The sequence below is a fragment of the Ixodes scapularis genome, unplaced genomic scaffold (genome assembly GCF_016920785.2).
Source record: "Ixodes scapularis isolate PalLabHiFi unplaced genomic scaffold, ASM1692078v2 PGA_scaffold9__187_contigs__length_104089568, whole genome shotgun sequence".
Lineage (NCBI taxonomy): Eukaryota > Metazoa > Arthropoda > Arachnida > Ixodida > Ixodidae > Ixodes > Ixodes scapularis.
Window position 1 is genome coordinate 27,058,740 of NW_024609884.1, and position 18,702 is coordinate 27,077,441.

The 18,702-nt window shown below is 45.0% G+C and overlaps 3 protein-coding genes across 7 annotated transcripts in view; 2 read left to right on the forward strand and 1 right to left on the reverse strand.

The window, feature by feature from the left end:
* Window positions 1-6,772, reverse strand: part of LOC8026898 (transforming acidic coiled-coil-containing protein 3) — a 50,896-nt gene extending 44,124 nt beyond the window's left edge. For 2 of the 5 annotated variants that reach the window (XM_029980208.4, XM_029980205.4), the window contains exons 1-2: window positions 6,649-6,758; window positions 2,638-2,693 (exon numbers count right to left, since the gene is read on the reverse strand). In XM_029980208.4, the coding sequence (XP_029836068.2) occupies window positions 2,638-2,685 (48 nt within the window). In that variant the 5' untranslated portion in view covers window positions 2,686-2,693; window positions 6,649-6,758. Of the gene's footprint in view, window positions 1-2,637; window positions 2,756-6,648 lie in introns of those variants that run through there. The other 3 variants (XM_029980204.4, XM_029980207.4, XM_042287385.1) reach the window with 3 other exon arrangements.
* Window positions 6,773-6,967: 195 nt separating this feature from the next.
* LOC8026895 (zinc finger and SCAN domain-containing protein 2) lies at window positions 6,968-12,268 on the forward strand. Its single transcript, XM_029980203.4, has 2 exons — window positions 6,968-7,562; window positions 9,924-12,268. The coding sequence occupies exons 1-2, from the start codon at window positions 7,152-7,154 to the stop codon at window positions 11,886-11,888; spliced, it is 2,376 nt and encodes a 791-aa protein (XP_029836063.2). The 5' UTR covers window positions 6,968-7,151; the 3' UTR covers window positions 11,889-12,268.
* A 5,377-nt stretch (window positions 12,269-17,645) lies between these two features.
* On the forward strand, window positions 17,646-18,333 carry LOC8026893 (COX assembly mitochondrial protein 2 homolog). Its single transcript, XM_040213133.3, has 3 exons — window positions 17,646-17,864; window positions 17,985-18,056; window positions 18,175-18,333. The coding sequence occupies exons 1-3, from the start codon at window positions 17,784-17,786 to the stop codon at window positions 18,244-18,246; spliced, it is 225 nt and encodes a 74-aa protein (XP_040069067.1). The 5' UTR covers window positions 17,646-17,783; the 3' UTR covers window positions 18,247-18,333.
* The last annotated feature ends 369 nt before the right edge of the window (window positions 18,334-18,702 follow it).

Consider the following 18,702-nt stretch of genomic DNA (forward strand, 5'->3'; position numbering starts at 1 on the left):
GTGCATCCTGCGGCTGCCATGTTTTAGTAAACGTCTCGGGCCACACAGAAAGCAACGCAGGACTCGGAACGTGATCCAGTTTTACGATTTTACTTTGGTTGCGTTATCTCTCTGGGCTTTTCAGTTGAGCAGATGCGAGGATTCTAAGCTTTGTTCCCAGGTGTGTCCCCAGATAGTTGTGTCTGGCTCCAAGTTGTTGCCAGCATTGTGGCGTGGACTTGACATGTCATGGAAAGTATACTAGCCTCCTATTGTTTTCTTGTGAATAATGCAGTACCTGATAAGCTGTTTGTAACTTTGTGTGTGTTGTTTTCCAGAAAAGGCTTATTTCTATCTGATGTTCCCAAACTTCTACAAAGTTTGTAAACTTTGGCAATGAGGCAGATGTTAAACATACCCCTCATTACCAAAGCTGATGATTGATATGTTTAACAGATACATAAACCAAGTGAAAATTTACCATTGAAGTGCTTATTCCTGCGATTGGCTTTCCCTGAATTATTTTACCTTAATTTTATCCCTTGTACTAATCAATGAACAATTTAATTCAATGTGATATTGTTGTACTGCAAGATATCAAAATAGACAAGTACTCCAGTTTGTTTTCATTAGGCTTATCTTGATGAGCACACTAACTTCTGTAGAGCAAACATTTGTGACAGAATGCAAATATTCCACTTATGTAAGCACAAGGTATCAAACTTCTAAGCAGCTTAATATAATGTAGTTCACTGTTCCTAATTCACAAGACATTGCATATTTAATATTGCATTATGAGCAATAAAATATGACCCATCATTACACATTAAAAAGTGGGAAGAAAGAATGAATGTTTTACCGGGTGATTCAAGAAGACGGCAGGCTCTTTAAATCGACCGGAAAATTCGGTTTCTTAACCTATCTCGCTACGACTTTGTGCAGCGTTGCCCACAGATGGTGCATTTTTTTTGTAAAATTTGCAAAGAGCGAACTTACTTGTGGAAAAGGTAAAGAAAGAAAAAGGCTTAGCTCCTATGGAAACGCAGCGACGCCACCGGTCTTCAAACAACACGGCACCGTTTCGCACGGGAGACAAGAGATGGCGCAAGCGGTCGCGACGCCAACTGCCGCCAATGACCGAGCATACGACGCAGAGAGCCGGCGTTTTTAGCAGACAAGGAACTGCAGTTCCTTGTTGTTACCGCGCCTGTTTTTGTTTCTGCAACTGTCGCCGCCTGCGGAACGCGCGCCGCTTTTGAGTCGAAAAGGTTGTCTGCTAAAGACGCTGGCAGCGCTGGCTCTCGACGCCGTATGCTCGTTCGTTGCGCCATCTCTTGTCTCCCGTGCGAAACGTCGCCGTGTTGTTTGAAGACCGGTGGCGTCGCTGCGTTTCCATAGGGGCTAAGCCTTTTTCTTTCTTTACTTTTTCCTCAGGTAAGTTCGCTCTTTGCAAATTTTACAAAAAAAAATGCACCATCTGTGGGCAACGCTGCACAAAGTCGTAGCACGATAGGCTAAGAAACTGAATTTTCCGGTTGATTTAAAGAGCCTGGCGTCTCCTTGTATCACCCTGTATAGAGTCCCGTTCAATCTGTTAGAACAAGATTAAGGTAGAAAGATAGGCTGGTAAGTACATCGCCTGGAAGGAAAGCATAGAACAAACAGAAATCAAGAAGTCTACTTCTGAAGTCTACCAAGAAGTCTATTTTGCCAAATAAACAGGGACCAAGAAGTCTACTCTGTCTTCTTCTTGGTCCCCATTTATTTGGCACTTTTCTTCCAAACCATTAGAACAATATAACCTGAGTGATATTGTTCCACTGTATCTAGAAAGATTAAAAAGAGCTGAGACTGTTTCAAGGGGCAGTCAAACGGCTAGGTGATATTGAAAAATATCACCTAGCCTGAAAAATACATCTCCATAACCACGGTACTCCTCCACAATAAATTATGGCAATACACGGGCTACTCGACACTGCTATTACTATAAATAATATAAATAATATATAGCAGTGCTACATCACCACCGAAACTTTCAATACAGAAACATTTAATACTATACCAGGGGCGGATCCAAGGGGGGGGGGGGGGGGGGGGGGGGGGGAGGCAGCCCCCCCCCCCCCCTAACTAAAGTTGACCCCCCCTCCCCCCTTCTGGGAGGGCAATTCGACATGGGTGGACCCCCCGGTTCCACACGAAAGAATGGGAGAATAGTATCCTTACAAATTTTCCTCCTCCCCTCCCCCCCCCCCCCCAGAACGGAGTTCTGGATCCGCCCCTGTACTATACCACATTACCTTCAACTCTGCCGTGTTTCATCACTTGACATCATAACTATTCTTTGCTCTACATGTTTTTGTTTTCCACCACTTCTCTCTGTAACGCTTAACGGCCCTGAAAGTAAATAAATAAATAAAAATAAACACTCGGCGACAACTTTTCTTGGCAATGCAGTGGAGAGGAGGAGAGCCAGCACACAGCTTTATTCAGCGCTCAAAATGGGAGAGAGGTGCCTGTACCCTCCACTGCATTGCCAAGAAAAGTTCTTGCCGAGTGTAGCACCTTGACCAAGTTCTTCAAAGTTTGTTTTTCAGCAATGACTTCTATTTGTCTCACACACACTACAGATCAGTGTTTTGTGTGTGGAGGAGCACTTACCGGTGGAATATTTTCTTTCCTGTCCTGTGCGAGAGAGTCGTCGCTCATGGTAGGTCCTAGGCACACAAAGGTGTAGAGTGAGTCTGCTGGAAACCGGTGTCTTCTACACCCCAGCCACCTGCCAAGTTATTTTTTACTCGTTTGAAAGGCATTCTTTATGTATCAAGCTCGTTATCAAGTGAATAAGTTTGCAAGCAGTAAGCCTGTCGCTCCATAACTATTGCCAAGAGTTACAGGTGAATTCCGACCTTATTACAGCTCGTCTCCTCTCTCGGTAACAGTAATTGTGTCGTGTGTATGTTTAGACAGCGGGAAGTTGCTCGGGGCCCAATGGGCGTCTGCTATCTGCACTGTAGATAAGAAATTTTGCCAGTGCAGTACCACTGCTTGCCTGGGGTCTTAAAAGGGATACTGAACCGAAATTTCGAGCCCACAAAACAAGGCTGGACGGATAGGCGGGACGCTGCGAAACCCCAAAACATCACTCGTACAGCAATATCTATAACGGATCGCCGTATTTTTGGAAAAGAAGTGCGCGATTGAACACAGCCGATGAGACAAGTCGCGTTACAATTCTTATTCCCCTCCTCCTCACTACGTCCCGTCGAGCTGGTATACAGAAGCGAGGAGGAGAGAAACGAGGACGCTTTTCCTCATTCTCAAATTTTCCAGGAGGACAATGACGTCATAGACCTCGCTTGATCGCGCCCTTCTTTTCCAAAAGTATGGCCATCCGTTTGAGATATTGATTTGTGAGTTATGTTTTGGAGATCATAGCGCCCCATTCAACGCTTCTGCGGCCTTATTTTGAGAAATCCAAATTTTGGTACAGTATCCCTTTAATGTGCACCACACAGTAGTCATTATTGCCGGTACATTGCTCATCCAGATCGAAATGGGGATCGAGCCTGGGATCCCTAGGTTCTGCAGAGTGAGCTTTCGCTCCACCTGATCCGAGCTGTGGTACGTAAACAAACTCGGCCATTGAACCCCCTCCCCTGTCTGTGCAATTAATATGGTTATTGCAAAAAATGATCTGATGAAGCGGCTATACCTAGAGCAGTCCCAGCTAGGTCCTGTTCTGGGGTCTTGGGTCAAAACACTATAAGAATTGCATGAATGCACTTTCACACAGATTACTTGGACATTTAATGTTTAACAAAAGGCTACAACCCTTTCATGCTGGTGGTTTGCCCGCTCAAAGCATCTGTACAGTAGACCGTGTCACCTTCAAACCATGTTAAGTTCGCATTAATGATGTTGCATATTGACACAAATACATTCTCAACTTTGTTAAACATCAGCGCCTCGGCGCAAGCACTAAATGAGAATTTCAACTGAACAACAATCATTGAAATGCTCCCCGGAAATATATTAGATCTGCCACAAAATGTCAATAAGCAGTAATTAAACTTGGAAACGCGTATAAGTTTTATTCCACGACTACAAAGTTTTTTTGTTTTGTTTTTTGCATTGAATCCTATGGGCCACGCCCACAAAATTGTCAATTTTTGCTTTTCTTGGCAAAAGACTGTAATGTTCCTGAGGGCTGTAATTTCCCGGGTATCATAGAAGGTAAATCAATTAGAATTTTGATATTTCCTTGAAAACTTTTTATTCCACGGAAAGTCCCACCAGAAAGTTGCCTATGAAGGGAAAATGCTCGATCGCACGCGTTGCCCAGTGTTTCCTCTCCTGTCATTAAAGCGTGGCTTCCTCGCTTTATTGCGATGCCGTAACTCTGCCAAGTTGAATAATTGCTCGGCTCAAACCCTTGTCCCATAGGTATTTGTTTGTTGTTTGATTTGCTATACTTTGGATATTAGCAGGCCTACTCGTAATAGGGGCAGACTTGGGGGGGGGGGGGGGGGGGGGGGGGGAAGAGGGAGGGAGAGGGAGGGGAAGGGAGGGAGGGAGGGAGAGGGAGGGGAGGTTGTCAGGGCGACCCCTCCCCCCTAAGCTCTTCAAGGTCAAATTTTTTAAAATAAAATCATTGATATACACAAGCCAAAAGTTGTTTTTGGTGGCACAGCAAATATTGGGTCAACATTTCGGCCGTAACGTCATATCTCAGCAAACTCCTCCCTTATCCCCCCCTTCTCGGCTAGCCGAATGCCTACCACCCCTCCCAGGCCTGACCCATAAATCTGCCCTGACTGGTACAGAGCTTCAACCTATCTGCCGTCGCTCACGACCCAACCCTCCTGAATTAAAATAAATTAAATAAAGTTGGCCAAGCTTGGTATTTAGCACCTACTTGAAGTCTGGAACAAAAGTGGTATGAACACCAATACACTACCAATCTGTTCTGAAATATGTACCGTAGAATACCGCGCATCCACCCCATTCCACATTAAGCGCCCATTACCAAATTTGCAAGATCTAAGAAAATATGTACAGTACATTTATATGTCAAATTGGTGACCGAACAAGTGCCCATCCCCCATTTTTTTGCGATTATCTCCAAAGTTAGAATGGGCACTTGCCCGGTATTTTACGGTATGTGAATTTCTGTCGATGAAATTGTGAGTAGTAAACGAAAATGGTTTCTCTTAGAAAAACAAATTTGGGGGTTCTACGTGCCAAACCAACGAAGGGCATCTGGCACGCCCCAGCGTAAAAATGAAGATCAATTTCGACCAACTGGGGATCTTTTGACGTGCAGCCGAAATTTCAGTTACACAGCGCCTTCTCTGCAATAAGCATCAGTCAGATTGCGGGCCCCTCAGCTGGTATTCGAACCCGCCACCTGGGGATCCCTAGGCCGGCGCTCTGCCTGGGAACCACCAAGGCGGCAGTTCCTGTTAGGATCCTTTTTCAAAACATATGGCCGGGCCGGCCGTGTAATACAATACAGTTTATTTTTCACCACAAAGTATATATAGGGTGTCCCCCCAAAAAAATTTAATAGGTTGTTTTTCAATGCAAAAATAACCGAACGCTCATTTTCTGCCCAAAGGTAGCGCTAGAGGTTCGAACCAGATGCCAAAGTTTCAGCACTAACCGTTATCTTATTCAAACGTTATAAGTGATATTCTTGATTTTCAATTCAAAAATGGCGGCCGACAGAGCTCTCGAATACACGGACCTCTATGGCATCAGTTACCGAAAACTGGCAGAAACAGGCCCCATTTTCCCATTGAGAATTTTAGAAAATCATAACTTTGGAATAAAATAACGGTTAGTGCTGAAACTTTGGCAACTGGTTCGGACCTCTAGCACCATATTTAGGCGGAGAATGAGTGTTCGGTGATGCATAGTTCATTTTTGAGGAGAGCAAAAAAAAAAAATTTGTTTTCGTTCAAAGTTCTGGGCCACCCATGCAACTTTAATAACACCGAAGTACTAACACAGATATACCAATGAATAAACGGCGAGCTAGTGTAAGTTATACATGATGATTGACACCTAAAACTGTGGTTTGAAAAACGGAACACTCGTGAAGGAGGAAGAAAATGGGACAGAAAACGTCTCTGGCATAACAGATATACCAGTAAAAACGGCGAGAGATGACAGCGCATGGGGAGCTCGAGCTCTTAATGGAATGATTAGAGGGCAGATGCGAAGCTAGCTGCCCTTGTCTCTGCTCACTGGGCTCATTCGATTCACCTGCACAAGCCTTGCCGCTGCAGAAATGTTTAGCGCGGTGCAGAAAAGTGCAGGGCACTCTACGTACTTGCGTCCGATGCAGCTAGCTTTGCGTTTACCCACTAACGGTTTCAACCAGAGCTTGGTGTTCCGACGTCCCCGCGCACTTTCGTCTCCTCTCTCGATTTCTACCCGTATAGCTTAAGTTACTACATAGATACAGCTAAATGCTACACAGAGCAGATGTATATACAAACATTTTGAAGAAACCCGAGACTGGGGAAATGCGAAAGGCGACGCCAAGAGAAGAGAAAGAGAACGTCTCAAAATGAGACGTTCTCCTTCTTTTCTGTTGACTACACTGTAGACAGGCTAACTGAAGTTAGACTGTTTATAGCGCAGCAAAAGCGTAATAATACTTACGTTAGGTGAAGGTTTGGAAGTCAATACTTTGAAGATTGAAACCTTTCGAACACAACTTTCGAACACAGCTTTCGAACAGAGCGTTCGAACGCGGCTTCTCAACGCTTACCGGATTTCGCGCCTCTCGGCATATTTTGCATGTTGCAGTCGGTAGTGTTACATTTGCGGCCGGCTGACTTTGAAACCAATATAAACCGCAATTTTTATTTATAAATACACCCAAAACACAAGCAAAACAGTATTGTATTTATACATTTTTGTGTTTTAACTATAAAGAATGCCCGACCGCAGAACTAGCTGAACCGGCTGAACTGTCAGTGAAATCCAATCCGATCCATTCAAGATGGCGCCGTTCACTAATCGCCTGCATTATCATGCTTAACTGCACCGTGCATCGTGTGCATGCAACCTTTTTCCCTGTCTGAATTTTTGAAGAGAGTTAAAAAAAGACTAGGCAAGTCGCTATTCCACAGCACATCGCGACGAAGTGGCCAGAAGGCACAATGGAGGACAACGAAGAAGACACGCATTTGTGCCTTCGGTGCAGCGCAACCATTTCGGGACTGAAGAACTACATCGCTCACCGTAAACACAACTGTTCGAAAACTGCGCGTGATAACAATGCTATCGCGCCAGTGGCTTCTCCAATTCCCGAGCAGCACTACGAGCCGTCCGCCTTGCGAGCAGACGACTTCTTCTCTTCGCTGGAGCTACAGAGCATCCAGGCAGTCGTCCCAAGCGATGCCCACTGCTCCTCTGCGGCGAACAAGTCCAGCCAAGCTGATGACGACCTGGAAGAGGCCGAGGACAGCGACAGCGACCTGTACCCGCCGATCTCCCACACAGGAGGCAAGTGGAAGCCAGGCTGTCGACCAGACGGCCGTTCTCAATGGAAGACCACGCTCTTCCCCGCTGTGAGTGTTTACTGGGAGTACTGTAGCTTCCGCGATCATAGCACCGTTGCTGCCCCCAGTGTCCTCTGAAAGTTTGGCCTGCCTCACTCTTCGAATTAAAAGGGGCACTAAAGTGGGTGTTTTTAGGTCGCCTCTTTTTATGGCATAAGTTCAATCTACACTCCCCTACTAAATATGGTGGAGCCTGCACTGGCGGCGGCGTGGCCGCCCGTATGGTCATGCGCGGCCTTTTTCTCTATTTAAACGCGCCCGAAAATTGCGACACGGCTCTTTGCCTTAGGCATCCCAGAAAACCCAAAATTACAATCATGCAAACATCGCGGTACGACCCTTTTCGCTAGGCATACCAGAAACGTGAAAATTAGTCGTTACTTTTTTTTTTTTTTCTCTCTTTAAAACGCGACCTAACATCGCGACACGCCCCTTGTAACTACCTAATAAAAAATAAAATAAAGGGGCGTGTCGTGAGTTTCGGTCGCGTTTTTAGTAGGAAAAAAGGCACATGATTGTAAGTTTTGGTTTCCTGAAATGCTCAGGTTAAATTTGCACCATATAAAGACATCTCAAAATCCCCTTTGGTTTCCTTTAAAGTCCATATGTGCCTAATTACTTTACCAACTAGAATCTCCCCAAGTTTCCGTGCTCAAAAAACTAAAATTTAATTTATCAAAATAAGGCGTGTCTTTGCAAGTGATGGCCATTGAAGCACGAAAAACGAGGAACTTTGGTGGTTCCTAGGTATTTTGGATGTAAAAGAGACTATTGTGAAAAAAAAAAAAAAGTATAAACAAATGTTTTAAGTAAAATTTCCAACTAAAAATTAGTTACACAAAATTAGAATGCTTTATACCATCTCATTTACATTCAGAAAAACAAAAAACAAAAAAAACTTACCTAAGTGTTGCCTAAATTGTCATCTTAAATTAGCATCCATAAGATATACTGTAAAACCCTTTATTTTCGCGTCCCCTATTTTTCGCGAATCGGTCACAGATGACATAATCGCGACCACTAAATTTCGCGAATTCCAGACGCCTGCATTGAAAGTCTTAAGGACCGAAATTTTCGTGCGCCCTTAAATTTCGCGAATTCTTCAATTCGTGAAATTCGCGAAAATTGAGGGCTCGCGAACATTAAGGGTTTTACAGTATATATACCTTTTTTTATTTTTAAGATTAGTGTTGTTTTAGATTTTTTTTTTTTTAGATATAGCTTGAACACTTCACAATAAAAAGCTCTTGGGAACTTTTATCGATACCTAATTATAGGTCCCTATTACATTTGCCGATTCACATCGGCCAAGAGCACAGAAAATGGCCTATGCTATAGTCTGTTCCCAAGCATCTCCTGCAAAGCCCTTCACCCTTTCCACTTTAGCAGTGTGAACGCTGGCAAGGAGATGAGTGGAGAGAAGACAATGAATCATGGCGAGCAGAGTGCTTTTTGGGAGGGGCTTGTTCTGCTTTCCTTAACTTGCAAGACTATAACCACGTCTTTTGCTTAAATAGAAACTAAATGGTACAGCTGCAACGGAAAAAAGATTAGTAGAAGTCACTTATGACTGGAGCGGCAAAATTGCGACAGGCGGCGCTGTCGTTCCCGAACGCGCCGATAGCGAGAGTGCCAGGCACGCTCTATGTTGCAAAGTGGGGGTGGCCAGCAGAAAGCACCTCATCCTAAAGCCCGCCTTTCGAAAGCAATCTTATCCCTCACGTTTTGCCTGAATGATGCGCCAACGTGTTAACGCATGTAAGCCCGTTTAATTATTTTTTTATATTTTTTTGCGTGGGCGTTGTGAGCGGCGGTATTTCCTTTAGCGCTGTTTTCTCCTAAACTAACAATAGACCCATTTCGAAAGACAACCTTCTGTTGGCAGGTGTGGAACCCCTGCACCATGACGGACTAAAACCGCAACGTCGTGGCACACTTTATTGCTCACTTTGTGTGTCTGTTTGGATTAGAAGGCAAAATCACACCCACATAAAAAGCTGAGGAAAGCAGTGACATTGCACTTTCGTCGCCGTTTGATTTTCTTGTCGGCTCCGAACCGCTCGCAACGCCTGCATAAAAAAATATTAAAAAATAATGAACGGGCTCACATGCACAACCACGTTGGCGCGTCGCTCGGCCGAAAAGGTAGCTTTCGAAATGCAGGCTTCGGGGTGGGCTGCTTTCTGCCGGCCACCCCCGCTTTGAAACATGGAATGTGTGTGGCACTTTTGCTATCTACGCGCTCGGGAACAATAGCGCCACATGTCCCGATTTTGCCACTCCGCTCCTCGGTCACTTGTGCTGGTCTTTTTCTGTTGCATCTGTACTTGAATAAATTTGTCTGCCTCACTTGTTGCACCCTTGTTCCAGGAACATTCATACGAGTCAAGGGAGCCAAGTTGCACCATCAAAGAATTTTTGTGCGTGCCATGTAAGCGGCTATACCGCAGCAAGTCCCAGTTTTCAAGGCACCAGCAGACTTCGTACCATTTGAAGAGAGCAGGCGGAGCACCAGCATCTCAAGTGAGGACTAGCAAGAGACTGGTATCCTCATTGTTTGCTGCTAACCATAGTAAAATTGCAGCAAGGTCACATGTGCAAGGCGCCAAAATGAAGACGCACAAGACCACTAAGAGGTCTGACGAGGCACTCGCTTTCAGCTGCCTTACCTGCAACGAGAACTCATCGGTGCGAGAACATCTCAAAGATGGTGCAAAAGCAAAAAATTCCCAAAACAAAACCTTGTCTCAATCTAAACAGCAGTGTCACGTCTGTGGCTACCGGTGCCACGGTAGTAGTACGCTAAACTTCCATATGTGTAAGCCAAAGCAGCATGATGGCAGGTACACAGGCATACCCTCATCAGGTGCACAACCAGCAAATAACTCCAGCACCAACATGAAAGATAGTGCTTGCACAAACAGTGCAAAAGAAAAGGAACTGCAGATCCAGAACACAGCCTGTAAAATCAATTCTTCACCTAACATGGAGCAGAATCTCGATGAAAATCAGTGTGGTGCTTCTGATTCGGGACTTAATTATAAGGCTTCCGAAATATTGGTCCAGAGCGAGACAGTGGTCTCGTGCAAGGGGTCAACAAAGGGCACGTGCAATGGCGTCACGAGGTTGTCCTGCCCCTACTGTCAGCAGCTTGTCAGTAAATCCTACTTTAAACTCCACGTGAACAAGCACACTGGTGCCAAACCCTTTTCCTGCCGCTTGTGTGGAAGAGCCTTTGCACACCGAAGCACCCTCAGCACGCACATGAAGCACCATCAGGGGATACGCAAGTTTCAGTGCCCACAATGCGACTTCCGTGCAATACGAGGCAGTATGCTGCGTCGCCACGAGCTGGCGGTGCATCAACACACGCAGAGCGCGCAAACCTATTCCTGCGATGCCTGCAGTACTAAGCACTCCAGCAGGGAGTCACTCAGGCGCCACAGTGCAAGGCATAATGCGGAATACGCCTGCAGCGTGACCGATTGTGGGCGAACCTTCCAGAATGCCTCGGGACTCAAACAACATTCTCTGACACACAGCGGCACACCCCCGTACCTATGCGAAGCCTGTGGACACATGACCAAAAGTGCGCACCACCTTGTGAAACACCAGCGGCGGCACAACGGGGAACGCCCCTTCAAATGTCCACACTGCGACTACAGAGCCTCGCGAAACAGCCAGCTACATCGGCACAGCCGTATTCACACGGGGCTCAAGCCATATAGTTGTCCGTACTGCAGCTACCAGTGCAATAACCAAGAGAACATTCGCAAGCACATCCTCAAGACCAAGAAGCATGTGGGTAAAAAGATGTACCCTTGCTCCCATTGTAATTTCAGCTGCAATGACTTCATTGGCTACAGGGACCACATTCGTCAGAATCATCGGCAGGACTGTGATGGCGAAGATGTGAGTGACCCACTGGTTGGTGCCAAGGACACTGTGACGCGAGAACAGTCGGGCTCGTTCAACTTGGAGGTCGGTGATGGCGGATGTGACGCACAAGGACCCAGAGAGACTGCCGTTGCTAAAAGCCCAGCTCTGCCGGAGCCAGCAGTTTTCCTCACCATTTCAGGATTAAGCGAGCCTGGCTCGGATACGAGGTCTGCGACGGCATCGAGAATTGCTCTCTTGACTGAGAAAACCAGCCTCCCTGGAGGTTCTGGTGAGTTAGTGACCTGTGCTGAGAATGACTTGACAGATACAACTGAGGGCATACTGCTGCCAGGAGGCCTGGATGGTGATCTCAATGATCAACTAAGTGAACAAGTTAACTTCTCGGGCCTGGATTCTCAAGATATGGTGTATGTTTTGGCTGAGTCAGAACAGTGATTTGTTTCTAAGTGGTTTGTTGCTAGAATAAATTAAGACTGTTGATTTGTACACAATTTGATAGTTTTTGCAAGTCATGCTTGGCTGTGAATATTAAAGCACGTTTGAGGTACTAGGTGTATTACACTTCCATCAAGGTCGCCGGTGGATTACCTTGTACATTGGTTAAGAACAGGTGTCATTAATAGTTCATTATTGCAGATAGTAGTAAAGAGCTATTTTAGTGAACATACTTTACTAACTAAAGGATAATGAAACAATGTCATTGTCTCGTTGTCTTTGGTTCATAAAATCTAACCAGTCCCCAGTCTTCTGGACAGACTCCTTGGGCATTGCAACTGCGATAAAATAAAACCTACATATATGAGTTTTTTCCCGAAGGGAAATGTTTTGTATTTGAACTCCAGTATTGAAAATGTGATGCATTGTACAAAAAACAAATGCTTCCTGCGTGCATAGAGAAGTAGCTAACATGAACCGGTATTACATTCAACAAGTAGAGAAACCATTTTCAAGCAAATATTTACTGTTTTTTTGTTTTTTTTTTCTTTTCATATGCAGGTATTTTATTTAGCAATGTTTTATATGTTGCGATATCCTCCAGCAACTGAACAGCTAAATTGACATCAGATGTTTGTTGTTGTTTTTTTCTATCTTTTATAGTTCTAGAGTAAAAATGAAAAGGAAATATTTAGATGAAGCCTGCTAGGTAGTTGTAACCTCTACTGGAAATCTTTTTATTTAAAGTTAAGATGAATACTAATGAAACATTGATAAAATAACACTTTTATTTCACCCAGAACTTCTGACATGCAGTCTTTGTTGAACATAGTCTGTGCATATTTTCTCAAAGTTCTCAAAAAGTGCTGCAACAATATGTACCATATATACCACAACCTTGACTACTTTTATTACAGCTAAAGTAATTTATCACAATATCCAATTGGTGCATTTCGGCCTTAGCAGCCCTTGCACTGCAAAACCCCAATCAACCAACTATAGAATATCCCATAAAAAAAAAACTACACAACAAGCCTGGCACTTTACATATAACTAAATGCACACATCAGCCAAGGATGAAGTTTGTGTTGAAGACATCCACAAACTTCAAGGGGAGATTGTGCTTCTGGTATAATGCACAGCCAGCAAAATTTTTTTCTTTTTGGTTCTAAGAAACCTATTTGCAAAAGCATTGTTCTAAATTTTCAAACTCGTCTATATGAACACATCTTTAACCTGTGGTGTACACACAATGAAATATCTAGCCTTTTCTAGAACAAGAACCCACCACCGAGGCTTGGCCTTAGGTTCAGCCTACCATGCTCTAATTCGAAGGTTCAGTAATAATTCTAAAGCAAACAGTAATTAAAGGCAACCTGGCAAAGTGCAAGACGGAATTGGTAATCAAAATATTTCTTTTGCTTTGAGGTACAAGGGCAGTGGCGTACCAACTTGTTTTTGAGTGGGGGGCAAACCAGACCCCCCCCCCCCCCAGGGCCGGGGGTGGTGCCCTAGGTATCCCTGTGGCGCTGCCGGCTAGTGGTTGTCCTGCCCAGTGGCGGCTGTTTCAGGGGGGGGCAAAACACATGCCTTGCCCCCCCACTCTGGGAACTGGGGGGGCAAGCACACCCCTTGCCCCCCCCCCCCCCCCCGGTTGGTACGCCCATGTACAAGGGGATTGAAAACAAGCATACCAACATCAATAGACCTTATGTGAAATTGCTTGGTGGTCTGACAACACTGAGAGCGTCACCATTTTAATGTTGGCAAGCGTCATCGGTATCGAAGCATAATAGAGGCATCGGAGACAACCGTACGGCAGTGTGCGTTGGCATGGCAGCTGTGTTTTCCGCCTTCCGACCATGGAATGTGGACAAACAGCTTAAACAACCTACTGCAACTGTATGACGAAACTCTCGGAGGCCTGTACACGCTGGCGACAACCTCGTCGAAGCAGCGGAGCAAGTCCTATGCCTTCACTCTGGAAGCTTACACAGTGCGGGTTGTCACCAGCATGCAAAGGCCTCCGAGAGTTTTGTCAGACAGTTGCAGTAGGTTGTTTAAGCTGTTTGTCCACACTCCATGGTCAGAAGGCGGAAAACAAAGCTGCCGTGCCATCGCACACTGCCCATACGGTTGTCTCCGATGCCTCCCCCGTGCTTCGGTACCGACGATGTTTGCCAACATTAAAATGACGATGCTCTCAGTGTTGCAAGACCACCAAGCAATTTTGCATAAGGTCTAGGCAAGCAAAGAGGAAGTCTGTCATTTCTATTTTCGACGGATGAAAACAAGAAATGTAACTGACGATACTAAATACTGAGTGGACACGGAGAGGGCAGAACCCCATACAAGGTTCTGAGCTTGGCCTTTCTGACATGTAATCCAGCTCTGCTTGTCAGCATGCTCAGCATCTCTCCCAGGAATATGAATCCATACATACCCGAGAGATAGACAAGCACGCTGAGCAGTTGGCACCTTGCAGTTACAGTCGGTTGCTTGCTGTACAGCGTACACTCATTCCAATCTTCTCTCTGCTGCTTTCTCAAAAGCAACTGAGGGTGCTCCTTTAACTGGAATATTGGCATATTAGCTAAACGTGGTGGAGGAGCTCACTTGGCTAGTGCGATGTGATGAAGCAGGTAGCTAGCATGTTCTGACGTGACGAGGGCATCCTTTCCTCCGTGCACAATGAAGGTGGGGCGGCAAATTCGATCTAGCTCGGCGCAGCATTTATCTCCAACCTGCTTTTGCAGTAGGTCTTGAGTGAAGTCGCAGTAGCATTCTCGTGCACTTTTATGCACTCAGAAAAGTTTCAGCATTGTGTTTTCTGCTGCATATTGTAAAATCCCTGTATTTGTGTGGCATCAAGGTTTGCGATTTCTAAAGGCTGGAACTCGCCTCTACAGGCAATAGGGCTGTGCGGCTGAATTTTCGCCGCGCATACGCAGCGCCACTCCTCCCTTTGGCGAGGCGTGCCGATACTTGTTAGAAGTACGAGGAGCAGTCGACGCGGGAGGCTGGTGCGCTTGTCGTGCTGGCCTCGCGCTTCGTAAAGTAATGTACCGAATGCAAAAGGTACGCAAATGCCACAGCATCGTATTAAACTGAAAGATATCCGCCTCCCGAAAAGTTTTGTTTGGTTCCTGGGAGGTGATTCAAGAAAGATCGCCAGAAGCACAAATCGCCAGATGTGCGGAGGACAGGTTTAATTATTGTTTCTCTATCTTGTCGCGCGATTCATTAATGCAGCTACGTTTGCTTGTCACATTAATAGGGACTTTTCGTAGGTAACACGCGAGAGCGTGCAGGGGGTTGCGTTGTTTGGGGGCAGTATGAGCTGGCGCCCCTGGGGCCCGCAATCCGACACTGACGTCCTACGATAAGTCCCTTATGTAATAGCTACGATGGTTCCCCATGGCTGTCTACGAACGAAACCCCAATATGCAGTTACCATTTCTTTTATAGAATACTAAATTTGAGAACCAAGCTCACTTTGCTTATCCGCCCATTTTGTTCCCCGATGTTAACAAGAGAAAGCGGGTAAGCGGCAACAGACTTGGGAAAAATTAGGCAGATAATCGTAGCCCCTATTGCGAACTGACTTGAACACATAATTGAAAAGAAATTGACGGCTGTATTCTATTTTTCCTATATAATATTAAAATGATGTAGTTAGCCCTCAACAGGCATAATTACTTCCTAAGGGCGTCACAAAATTAGACAATAGAGCATCCCTGGGTCAACCAATTTGAGCGTGTTGGCGATGTTAGATGTTCCTAATGTAATAGCTGGGATGGTTCCCCGTGGGTGTCGACAAAATAAAAATGATTACGCTGTTACTATCTTTAAACAAGTTTAAATTTGAGAACCCAGCTCACCTTGCTTACTAGCCAATCTTTCATTTTGATAAATTAGTGGAGACTGGGTCGAGAAAACTGGAAACATCAACCGTGGACAGAAAGAGGTATCTCTCATATACGGTTAATATTTTTAGTTTTCGGGCAATTCATCCAAATTGTTAATATACACACCGGCTCGCCTGCGCTCTCGCAGTAATTTTTATCAATTTTGTTCCCTGATGCTTACAAGAGAAGGCGAGTAAGCAGCGAAAGGACATGAGGGCCAATGATCAGGTAATCATAGCCCGTATTGAGCACTGACCTGACCGCATAGTTGAAAAGAGATTTACACTGACGGCCGTACTCTAGTTCTTTTTTTATATTATTAAAATGATGTGGTTAACCTACAACAGTCATAATTAGGGGTGTCGCGAACCGGCCGCGGTTCGAGTTCGACCAGGTTCGACTTTTTCGAACTTTTAGTGGAAAGTTCTTCGAACCTTGTATTGAGGTTCGACTCGTGTGCGCATGCGCGACAGGCTGGCCAGTTGGCTTCGGATTGGATGGTAATGGCTAAGAGAAGAATTAAGTGCAGCGCTGATCGGCTATTTCAGTCAATACAGTACTAAAATTTAAGTTATTAACTTCTTCAGTGAATAGAATTAGTTTCTTTTAATTGCAGCTGTTCACACAATAAAATAACCCTCTGCATAAAAAAAGAAATTCTCCAAACCTAGACATGCTTGTATCAAGGTCTGGCCACACTGTCCACAAAGTCGAACCGGTCGAATCTGGTGAAAAGTTCGAAGGTTCGTCGAACCGGTTCGACCCAGTCGAACCCCGAAAGTTCGACCAAAAAATCGCGAACTTTTGTCGAACTAGATTTTTTGGTCGACCAAAAATCGCGAACTTTTGTCGAACTAGATTTTTTGGTCGAACTTTCGGGGTTCGATTGGGTCGAACCGGTTCGACGAACCTTCAAACTGTTCACCAGATTCGACAGGTTCGACTTTGTGGACAGTGTGGCCAGCCCTTGATAGAAACATGCCTAAGCTTGGAGAAATTTTTTTTTTTTTCATGCAAAGGGTTATTTTATTTTGTGAACAGCTGCAATTAAAAGAAACTAATTCTAATCACTGAAGAATTTAATAAATTAATTTTTAGTACTGTATTAACTACAAAAGCCAATCAGCTCTGCACTTAATTCATCTCTTAGCCATTACCATCCAATTCGAAGCCAAGTGGTCAGCCTGTCGCGCATGTGCACACGAGTCGAACCTCAATACAAGGTTCGTCGAATTTGCCACTAAAAGTTCGAAAAAGTCGAACCTGGTCGAACCCGAACCGCGGTCGGTTCGCGACACCCCTATTTTGTAGCCTAACACTTCCACCAAAGTCCCCGGCGCTCTTCTACTACGAAGAGCCAACATGCAACGTAGATCAGTGGTTACGTCACTCTCTCGGGGGAACAGCAAGTCTGCTCAAGCAAGAACTAAAGCTCTCTCACTTTGGAAAGGTATCTAACCGAAACGGGGATAAACGAACTTGGCGTAGAGAAAGCCGAGAAAGGACCTCCCCAAAGACTACGTGAAAACATCTTCGATGGCTGCATAGACCGTAGACGCCAAGGGGGTAGACCACAACCTTGACGCACAGCTGGCGCAGCCTTGGCCTTGCCAGCCTTGCGCACGGTTACCGGCTGCTGCACCAACAAGATCGGCTTCCATTGAGCCACCATTCCAGAACCTCTGTTACAATTATTTTAAAAAATGTGGATTGTTTTCTTGATTATTTTAATAATAAGTGGCAATAAAAAAAAATGTAAAATCGTAAAATAACGAGCGCAAGCAGCTACGTTTTAATTTTTTCCCATGAGATGGCGCTTGTAACTACCCAATTGTAGAAACTGTTACATTATTTTTATTTTTTTACTCGTAATCATACAGCATCCTCCAGCAGCTCCGCATCCATTGCTGTCATTCGTGAGGTCTGCAGGGTCTGCAGCGTCTCGATGCCTTTTAAAAAATAATCAAATTACTAAAGGAGCCCGAAAATGCACCCTGATCTTTCTTCACACTTGCACAAAGACGAGTGTAATCAGCTAGTTGCGCTCCTGAAAAAATGCCACGACGAGGTGAAAACCTTGAGTTTTTGTGATGGCGATCGTAGGAGCCTACTCGAAATCGCCAGGAATCATGTCTTTTTTTCTTTTTTATTATTATTATCTTTATGTAATGACTGCCTTACTTTTCAGAAAAAGTGGGCAAAGTTCTTTGGAGCGTGTAACGAGGCGGACAGCGCAGTATGGAGGTGCTTAAAGAAGGAGGTAATATCAGTTACCCCCACCTTGCTGCGTTATCGCTCGGTTATAACCTCAATTTCGAGATGCGCTGTTGTACGTCCACACGGTGGGTAATGCTTTTATTTATTGATTTTCTTTTTAGAGGCTGGAAAAGCGAGCAAAAAACTACGAGAAGTCGTTCGCCAAACGGGTCTCCCAGATGAAGGACAGCTGAAAGTCGCCCCATGCAAGTCATGACTATCAAATTTTACGAAACCACGTACGTAGGAAGTCGACGAAATAAAATAGATTTGTATATATATTAGAGACTCGGATGTGCTCATCTAGCAGTGTTTCTGTCTTCAGTGGCGACCAGATCCGACGTCATTTTGTCCACCATTTCGACGTTATGAGCAGTCTGGCGCGTGCAGAAGGCGAGCACTCCGGGGATTCACATCACCTTCAAATTGGTAGTGCACAAAAGCTTATAAGTTACATCACGCTGACACCTAACAACAAAATGGCGGATTGACGTCACGTGAAAACACCCTCTAGCCTTCCAAGTTGTACCAGTGTTTCCAATCATTCACAGACAGACGGATGAACATCTAATGCACTATCGAGTACGAATGAAATGCGAACAGCGGAGCGCGTGGCATACGATACATGCTGTGCTACCTAGAGGCAACTA

Coding starts and splice junctions, on each gene's coding strand:
- LOC8026893 (XM_040213133.3), top strand. CDS start 17,784: ATGCACCCTGATCTTTCTTCACACTTGCACAAAGACGAGTGTAATCAG. Junction 17,865..17,984: donor TGAAAAAATGCCACGACGAG/GTGAAAACCTTG, acceptor CTTACTTTTCAG/AAAAAGTGGGCAAAGTTCTT. Junction 18,057..18,174: donor GGAGGTGCTTAAAGAAGGAG/GTAATATCAGTT, acceptor TTTTCTTTTTAG/AGGCTGGAAAAGCGAGCAAA.
- LOC8026895 (XM_029980203.4), top strand. CDS start 7,152: ATGGAGGACAACGAAGAAGACACGCATTTGTGCCTTCGGTGCAGCGCA. Junction 7,563..9,923: donor AGACCACGCTCTTCCCCGCT/GTGAGTGTTTAC, acceptor CCCTTGTTCCAG/GAACATTCATACGAGTCAAG.